Source organism: Artibeus jamaicensis, unplaced genomic scaffold (assembly GCF_021234435.1).
Source record: "Artibeus jamaicensis isolate MK-2021 breed Jamaican fruit bat unplaced genomic scaffold, CSHL_Jam_final contig_2259, whole genome shotgun sequence".
In the NCBI taxonomy this organism is placed as follows: domain Eukaryota; kingdom Metazoa; phylum Chordata; class Mammalia; order Chiroptera; family Phyllostomidae; genus Artibeus; species Artibeus jamaicensis.
In genome coordinates this window covers 8,315,368-8,324,289 of record NW_026521468.1, presented here as the reverse complement: position 1 = coordinate 8,324,289, position 8,922 = coordinate 8,315,368, and the positions used below count along the sequence as shown (strand labels likewise).

Here is an 8,922-nt window from a genome sequence, read left to right as displayed (position 1 = left end):
ACCCCCAGCTCTTGGGAGGGGAGGGGCCGTACGCCCACCGGCCTGCCTCCTGCTCCCTGTCTGGGTGCGGGCAGGCTGCTCAGAGGGTCCGGGAGGAGCGGCTCTGCCTGGGAGACGCCCCAGGTGGGGGCTGTCGCCGCCAGGGCTGAACTCCAGGCACAAATGTCTGGTGGCACGGATCCAGTCATAAAGTCTCCAAAATGTGGCATCTCTGCTGAAACGTGGAAGCTGCTAGGGTGGGGAGGGGCGGCCCCCAGGAATGCTGTGCTAGAACCAGCCCCCACCACAGCACACAACTCGGGGACCCAGCCCGCAGTGCCTACTGCCTGCCCCGGGGAGTAGGCTGGGGCCCCTGCAGCAGTCGTGGGTGGGGGTGGGGCGAGTTTAGGACGGAGAGGCTCCCACAGCTGCCGAGGGGCTCCCACCAGTCACCCCGCAGGACCCCTCGGCAGGCGGCCTAGCCCCCCGCCCCAGGGGGCCGACGATCACAACGGGGGCAGGAGGGCAGTCTGTTTATTGACCAGACACCTAGGAGCTATGGACAGGGTGGGGGTGGGGCTGGACTCCCCTGTCAACCACAAGCTGACGAAAGTCCTTCCCCCACCCGGTAGACGCCCCTGCCCACGGCCCAGCCAGCGGGTCCCGGCTGCAGTCAGCCCTCCAGCTCGTCACGGTCACAGCCCAGGCGCCCTGTGGAGGGAGCAGCCAGGGCCCGGCCCCGGCCGGACTGCAGCGGGCACGGCGCCGGCAGGCGGAGGGGCAGGTGCATCTCCGAAGGGCGAGCACATGGGCTGTAACAAAAGAGCTTACAGGTGGGGTGGGGGGAGGGGCCGGTGCACGGGTGCGGAGGTGGCCGTCAGCTGAGAAGGGGGGCAGACCTGTCACTGGTCACTGTCGGCTTCAGCTGAACGCTGGCGAAGGGGTTCCTGAGGAGAAGAGGAGAAGGGTTTGAGTGTGGGGTGCTGTGCACCCCCGAGCCGCCCTGGGCCCAGCTTCTGAGCCGGACCATGGAGGCTGCTGGGAGAGCCAGGAAGGGAGGGCGCCGCCCCCACCCTGAATTGCCCTCTTCCGCACCGGCCCTGGGCCCCAGACCGGCTCCGTCTGGACCCGCAGCAGGCCCGCATCGAGTCTGGGGAGCCTCCCGCGGGGCTCAGCGCTGCCCGTCTGCGAGGGCCACACGTGAACCCAGACGCAGCCCAGCAGCCCATGCAACCCAGCCCGTGGGCCCCGGGCTTCAGAGGGTGGCCCGGTCCCATCCCCCCACGGACACGACAGACACAAGGAACGCGCACACTGGCAGCCACGGGGCTGCTGGCTGACCACCCCACCGAGGCACGTCAGCCACCTGTCCCCAGGGGAGCCACACCCGCCCCTGCATGCCGGAGGCCGCAGCTGACGGACAGATGGACGGGCCAGACAACAGGCTGAGATGGAACGAGATGGGCACGAGGGGCCAGCGCCCGGCCTGGTCTGGGGAAGCCCGTGCCCGGAGTCCCTGGAGGCTCCAGACAGCAGGCTGGGCGCCGCCTGGCAGTGGACAGCACAGATGGCGCGTGCGACACAGAGGGCTCAGCACGGACGGGACCACACTCCGGGCAGAGCGGGCGGCACCGCGGCCGTTACCTGGGGCGGAGGCGCTCCTGGCACTGCAGGCGGCGTCCACGGGGAGAGTGCGTGGCGGGGGGCTTAGCGTTCTCTACGAACAGCCGCTTTGGACTGACATTTTGAAAGGGCAGGTTGCTGAAAGCAGGCTATCTGCAAAGGCATGGCTTCTGCGTCCTGACAGTGACGTCTGAGATCGTTCATTAAGGTCTTCTGATTCGGGGCGTCACCACCCCAGGGGAAAGGCCCCTTCCAGTCCTTCGGGGGACCGCAGGCTGCTTGCTTGGGCCTCTCTTCGGCTCTGGGCTCTGCAGGCGGGCTTCGGTGCCGCAGGCGGGACCGGGGAAGCTCCCAAGGCCGGGTCTGCCGTGACCAGTGGGACCCAGGGCACAGGGCGGCCCATGCCCTGGCTGCTCCCGCCACTGGCCTGGGTTCTAGAGGGGGCTTTGTGCCCTCGTCCGCCCCACCCAGGGTGAATGCGGGCAGTCTCGGGGGGCCAGCGGAGGAAGAGGCTCCGGCAACTGCATGCAGCTGGGGGCCGAGTGGTCCAGGTGATGGGTGTGGGTAGCTCACTCCCACTGACCCCGGGGCTAGCACGGGACCGGGCCGGCGGCCCCTCACGGGGCTCTGAGGGCACAGCTGTCCTCTTGCCAAGGGCCACAGGCAGCTCACCCTCCGCAGGGGCCGCTGTAGGGCCAGAAGGGCCCCACCCAGAGGGTGTCTGGCCTCTGCCCTTTCCTCATCTGCTCCCGACACCGCACAGCACCACCTGCCCATGCGCCGGTCCCCATGGCCGGGCCTGAGGACACAGGGGCCGCTGCCCACTCCAAGCCCCTCGCACCAGAGGAAGGGCACAGTCTCCTTGGACATCCACCACCACCTTCCACAACGTTCCTCCCAGGAAAGAGCCCACTCACCAGCTGCCCTGGGGAGGGCGCTGCTGCGACTCCGGGCGGGGCCTGGACTCAGTGCTAAGTTGGGACCCTCGGCCCCCAGCAGACCCTCCACCTGCCCTCTCCCAGGGCGGGCACCAGGCCGGGCCTCCTCCCAGCAGCGCTATGGGGCCCATCAGCACGGTCCAGGCTCGGGCCCTCACGGGGCTCCGAGGGCACAGCTGTCCCCTTGCCAAGAGCCACACGTGGCTCCCCTGAGCTGGGACACAGGCACGCCCAGCGGAGGCTTTTACACCAGAAACGGACTTTTACTGCAGACACAGCCGGCCCGAGGTCGCTGAGGGCTGGGGCAGGCCCAGGCAGGGCCCCAGTGCACAGGCCGGGCGGCCCACGGGGACACCAAGCCACACCACTGTCGAGGGGCAGCTTTCAGTCCCGCTCTCAGGAAACGTGCCTCACTGCGGGGGTCGGGGTCCTAGGGCTGTTCCTGGGCCCACTGTGTGAATGAGAGTGGCACTTCCGGGAGCAGCCTGGCCCCTCTGGTGCATTGGAGCCGGGAGGCCCCAGCAGGGCCGTCTCTGCACTGGCCTCCTCGTCCTGCAGCCCACCGATCTCCCGGGCATCGGCCCGCGGGCCCTTCTGGGTCTTCTTGGTGCCCCCCCCACCCTGGCTGCCACTTGTGCAGAGCTGCGCAGGGCCCCACAGTCGACCGGAGGTGGCTCTTGGCACCCCACCCCCAGCTGTGGCATCAGGCCAGGCCCATGCTGTGTGCACCGGGGGCCGAGCACGTCAGCCTCGCCGGCATCCACTGTGCCCCAGGTCTGACACGGAGGAGTGCGGTCCCTGAGCCTCCAGTCTTTCTAGTGCCTCCAGAGGCAAGGATGCTGCGGCCCCACTGGCCTGGAAGGATCACGGAAGGACCAGCATAGCCAGAGGCAGACCTGGGCTGATGGCCACTGAGCCACAGCAAAAGCATTTCCACCCTGTTCCCAAACATTGGGCACATTTCTCCCCAGAACTCCTGCCCACTGTCACCCACACAGGCAGTGACAGGAGAGCCACCGCACAGGGCTGCTGGGTGGTCTGGCCCCTGCAGGGAGGAAGGCTGCGACCCCCAGTGGGGTCACGTGGTCACCATCCTTTGTAAAGCGTGAAGGTGCTGGCTGCACAGGGCCCCCGTCTCAACGATGTGGGATGGACGAGCAGTAGGGGCCACCCTGAAAGGACCCACACCCCCACTGGCTGTCGGAGACGCTCTCCCAAGACAGGATAGGACTGTCACCTGAGCTGTCGGAGGAGGTGGCCAGGTGCCAAGGCCAAGGGCCAGTGTGGGGAGCTGGGCGCGGCCTCGGTGTGGCACCCCCCCCCCACCCCGGGGCCCTCAAGGCTGCAGCAGTCCCCTCCCCGGCAGGCTGGGCCCCACACCCACGCCCTCGGGGCCCCGCAGCCCAAGGAGCCTGAGGTCTGATTGGTGGGCCCACCCTGATTGTGGTCCAAGCACCCAGCAGAGGCAGGGGAGAAACCCGGAGAGTGCCCAGCAGCGGAGGCGGCGCCACAGGTGGGGGGCGGAGCGGCCCAGACAGGAAGCCCGTGAGCCCGAGGAGCAACCGAGAAGCAGCAAAGGCCCAGGACCCTAAGCAGAGCAGGTGGACAGACCCCCGGGCCCCGCCCTCCTGTCCGGCAGAGGCCAGAGAGTCCGTCCACAGCCCCTGTGACCGCGCACAGACCAGCACGAGGACACCGGCACTTACTAACTCGAGGCGGCGGCTCAGAGCCTGGCCACTTCCACGTCGGGGCTGCAAGGGAGGGAACACAGGGCTGTTGGTTTTGCGGCGGCTGTGGCCCGAGGGCCGGGGGGCCGTGTAGGGGTCGACACGCGCGGCCCGGCCACCACAGGCGTCCCTCAGGGGCAGCGGCGTGGGGCGCATGCGGGTGCTGGAAGGAGGCGCTGCGCCCAACTCGATGCAATAAATAAAACTTTTATTCAAACCACTGCAGTACAGGGCACAATTCAGATTTAAAAAAAGAAACAGGAAAAGTATCTTCAGCGCTTGACGGCTTCGCACGAGCTCCGAGTTTCGCGCTTGCGTCTGTGCGTCCGTCACACGCGGCACCCACGGGTGGGGGGCCTGTCTGCAGGGGACGCCACCCGAGGCTCTTTTGCACAGGTCCAGGTTCTGGCTTCACGGTTTCCTCAGACACAGAGTGGTCTGTCCTTGTCTTGAGTGGCTTCTGCCACACACCCTGCTGGCCACGCCCTGATCTGGGGGAGGCTTCGCAAAAGGTCAGGTCGGAGGAGGAGCGTCCACCTTGTCCTGGGCTCCTGCGGGGGGGCCTGGGGGCCGCCCCCCCCGCTGCCCAGACTTGGGGTGTGAGGCGGCAACACCAGTAACCTCCAAGTCCAGCAAGTCTCTTTCTGAAGTCGCCAAGACACACAAGAGGACGAGTGTTTAGGAGGGACAGGGGCAGGGACTGCCTGCTTCCCCCAGAACGGCAGGCACGTGGGCGGAGTGCCCAAAGCCACCCTCCTGGTGGCCCTGCCCTGTGCAGCCAGGTGGCTGAGACTCCCACACAGGGCCTGTTAAAGAACCAGTTTCCAGAACGTGTGGGGTGGGGTGGACTCTGGAAGTCTTTGGAATGTCCGTGTGCGGCCGGGCAGCGCCTGCTCCCCACCCCCTCCCATCAGGGCACTGTGTGAGGCCGCCACGCCAGAAGTGACACTCACGCCCCGGTCCCTGTACACCGTGCAACAGCGTCCACAGAGAAGGCAGGCCTCGGGCACCCGGCCTCGAGGCTGGGGCCAGGCCTGGGCCACGGCCTCCCTCACAGGAGCGGCCAGCTCCCTCAGGAGGCCCCGAACGGGGGTGGCCCTTGGACGGTGCCCGCGGGGCCATGAGCCTCCGGGAGCCCCGGTCCCTTCCCTTCTTGGCAGACGGTGAGCGTGCGCCGGGGGAGGTCAAGTGCGTGAGTAACAGGACGTACACCGGAGTCCATGCATGTCTTTTTGTTTCAGGGAAAAAAGTCCTTTCCCTGTTTTCAGGGTTTTTTTTTTAAGATTTTTCTTTTTCTTCAAACTTCAGCGCTGGCTTGTGGCGAGCCTTCGGGAGGGGCAGCGCGTCGCGGCGGGCGGGCGGGGAGCAGAGGCCGGGACGCCCGCCTGGCAGGACACCGGGGGTGCGTAAACACGGAGCAGAGCTGGGCAGCACCATGGGCCCTGAGGGTCTCGGAGTTGGGTCACCAACCAAAGGCGAGAGGGGGCAGGTGGGGAAGAGAAACGGCCCAGGGACCGCCGACGAGAGCTCAGGAGGGAACCAAAGGAGGGCGGGCAGACGCGGGTGCGGAGGCTTCTCCCGAGCGGCGGCTGCCCGAGGTCGGCGCCCTCACACTGTGGACACCAGCGCGCCGCTGCCGCTGCGAACAAAGCAAGGACAGCTGCCGGCCACGCGCCTGCCCCGCAGCAGCCTTCTCAGCCAATCAGGGTTGGCCGGCCACCCAATGACCTGGCCCTGGGGGTGGGGTGACCGGAGAGGCCCCAGAGCCAGGAGGGCAGAGCCCAGGCAGGGCCCCTGCTGTCCGCACCAAGCAGACAAGGCAGACCTGGATGCCAGGAAGCAGAGCCACCAAAGAGCCGGGTGGAGGGGCCACTGGGCCCCCTGGGGAGCCTGGGGGTCCGAGGGTGGCGGGAGGGACCAGGCTCCCGTGAGCACCCGCTCTCACCCACCCGAGGAGAGCACAGAAGCTGCGCTCCAGGAGAGCCACCCGTCAGAGCCTGGGGACAGGGCACCTTGCCCTTCAGGGGCCTGCAGGCCTTCAGGATGGGGGGCGGGGCAGGACAGGAGCACCTAGGCCCTGCTCACCCTGACCCGCAGAGGACACCTTTGGTCTCCGGCCAGGCCCCTGCAGAGGGGCCCACTCCCCACAGCCCCCGCACTCAGCCCGAACGCCCCTTACCTGCTCACGGCCCGGGCCCCGTAGTCGTCCAGCCCCTGGGGAGGGAAGGCAGGCGGGTCAGGCTGGCTGGCGGTCCTGGGGGGCCAGGCGGCATCTCCAAGGTGGGGCCCCACCTGACCCAAGTGTGCAGGTCTCCCGCACACATCCAACAGAGGGACGCCCGTCTGCCACCTTACACTTGTGACCCAGGCAGGACAGACCACCTGCTCCCCCGTGTCTCCCATGGCAGACGGGCCAGGGCCCACGAGCCCCACAGTGGGGAGGTACCTGAGTGGGGGTGGTGGGAGGCCACCCCAGGACCCAGGACCCCAAAACTAGTGGTGCGTGGGCTGGACAGCAAGGCTGTCGGGGCATCGGAGACGCCCTCCTCAGCGCTCTGGGCACACACCAAACCCAGAGGCTGGACAGCGAAGTGCAGTGGGTGGTGGGCTGACCCCTCCCTGGGCAGCCCCAGGTGAAGCTGGGGTGGGGCGTCTCACTGCCCAGCAGCTGGCCCCACCCCTGGAGGCCCGAGGCCCCCACCGGGCTAAACCGGCCCCTCCCTGAAGGCCCCGGCCACGTCCCAAGCTCTTCGGGAGGGTCTCCCACACACTAACTCCGGCGTGACACCCGGGCTCACGTCCAGGAGCAGCGTCCAGCCATCTCGAGGCCTAGACCCGCCCCCACACCTGCCGAGCACCAGGCCCTCCAGCGTGGCTGCCTCGGTGGACCAGGCCCCAGGCCCACTGCGCTCACCTGGGAGAAGGCGGGCACGGCCACGCTGTAGGGCCGCTGCTTGAAGGCGCTGGCCGTCTGGGCGGGGAAGCCCCGGGAAGCCGTGCCGTAGTCGGGGGGCGGGAGGGCCAGGTCCTCCTTGTCCAGGAGGTTGCCCGTGCTGCTGCTCTTCCCCTGCTGCAGGCTGCGGGGGAGGGCAGGGGCTCAGGGCCGCGCTCGCCCGCACCCCTCCCCTCCCAGAACCCGGCACAAAGGTGGGCAGGGGAGACATGGAGGCTGGCTGGCGCCCAGTCCCTCCGCAGCTTCCAGGGCAAGTCTCCCGCTCTGCTGAGGACCCCTGCAGGACCTGGGGGACTCGTGGGAGGCAGCTGGGGTCCCCCTCCCTGTCTGCACAGGGCAGCAGGGCGTGCCCCGGGCCAGCGCTGGGAGGAGGGGCCCTGGTGGTCAGTGGAGGCAGCTGCCTGCGTCACGGAGGACCACCACACCCACCCACCCCAGCCCCTCAGGCGTGTGGCACTCGGGCCGGGGGAAGCCCAGCCGGGCTCTCTGCAACCAGACCCCAGTGGCCCCTTTGGCGCCATCCACAGCAGCCCGTTCTCCCCGCAGCCCCTCTCCAGAGTGCAGGACCGGCCACGCGCCCGGGCGTAGGAGCACCCTCACCTCATGTGCAGCCTGTCACTGCCATCGCCGTCCAACACCCGGGTGTAGGAGAAGGGGAACCAGCCCCGCCTGGAACAGAGGGCTGGGGTGAGAGCAGGCAGGGTCCCCGGTCCCCCAGTCCCCTGGCTGGGACACACGCCAGAGCTCCGGGGACACCAGGACGCCCCGGCTTGCTCCCTGGGCACACCCCGCTTCGCCAGGCTGCAGAAATGAGTGGGGACCCGCGGGGCAACACCACAGGAGGATCTGGGAGGAGGCGACCCTGCTTGGAGCTCCTCCCTTCTGTTATGTCGGCAGGTGGCAGGGCTGACGGTGCCCCAGTAGGGACCCCATCTCATCAACAGCTGTGCCTGGACCACAGTGGTGGTGGTGGTGGGAGGGTGGAGGCCCTCACCGGCAGTGCCCATTACGAGACGCCATGAAGGCGTAACCTCTTGGACCCCAGCTCTGCCCAGGAGAGCCGTGGGGGAGGCAGGGAGGCTTCTGGAGGAGGACTGACCTCCACCAGCTGGGAGGCCACGACTGCCTGGGCCCCGGGCTCGTGAAGGGTCGGGAGGTGAGGGCGGGGCCCGTGCCGCCCGGGTTCTGCGCAGTCGCCCCGCGACCCCCACAGGCTCCCCGAGCCCCACGCAGGGGCTGCCTCGGCCCCTGAGCTCACTCACATCTTCGTCTTCTCGCTCTCGCCGTAGTGCCAGCCGTCGCGGGCCTCAGGCACCAGCAGGGTGATGAGGTCGCCCTCCTTGAAGCTCAGCAGGGTGCTGTTGTCGCCGGCAGCGTGGGAGAAGATGGCCTTGACCCGCATGCGGCCGTTGCGCTCCAGGCCGGCCGCCATGGAGCTGGAGCGAGGCAGCGTCTTGTTCTCGGCTGCTGGGCCACAGGGAGGTGTGAGGGGCGCCCTGTCCCAAGGGGGGTGAAGGGAGGCCGCCCTCCCATCACTGCATCCACCCTGGCGGACACTCGCCAGGCCCCAGAGCCCAGTGGACGGGGATTCCGGGAGGACCTGGGTGCTGGGGCTGCGGAGCAGCTGGGAACCACCCCTCACCCTGCAGCTGAGCCTCTGCCTTCCCGCCGGCGAATTGGGAAACCCTGTGACGAGACCCCC

At 68.6% G+C, this 8,922-nt stretch overlaps 1 protein-coding gene across 16 annotated transcripts in view; it reads right to left on the bottom strand.

Annotated features, from left to right (window-relative positions):
* Positions 1 to 496: 496 nt before the first annotated feature.
* The window catches only part of BAIAP2 (BAR/IMD domain containing adaptor protein 2), a 44,829-nt gene continuing 36,403 nt past the window's right edge, over positions 497 to 8,922 (bottom strand). For 4 of the 16 annotated variants that reach the window (XM_037157730.2, XM_037157736.2, XM_037157737.2 and 1 more), the window contains exons 10-14: positions 8,483 to 8,687; positions 7,821 to 7,889; positions 7,182 to 7,344; positions 6,447 to 6,481; positions 497 to 926 (exon numbers count right to left, since the gene is read on the bottom strand). In XM_037157730.2, the coding sequence (XP_037013625.2) occupies positions 857 to 926; positions 6,447 to 6,481; positions 7,182 to 7,344; positions 7,821 to 7,889; positions 8,483 to 8,687 (542 nt within the window). In that variant the 3' untranslated portion in view covers positions 497 to 856. Of the gene's footprint in view, positions 927 to 4,246; positions 4,292 to 4,458; positions 5,907 to 6,446; positions 6,482 to 7,177; positions 7,345 to 7,820; positions 7,890 to 8,482; positions 8,688 to 8,922 lie in introns of those variants that run through there. The other 12 variants (XM_037157733.2, XM_037157738.2, XM_037157727.2 and 9 more) reach the window with 6 other exon arrangements.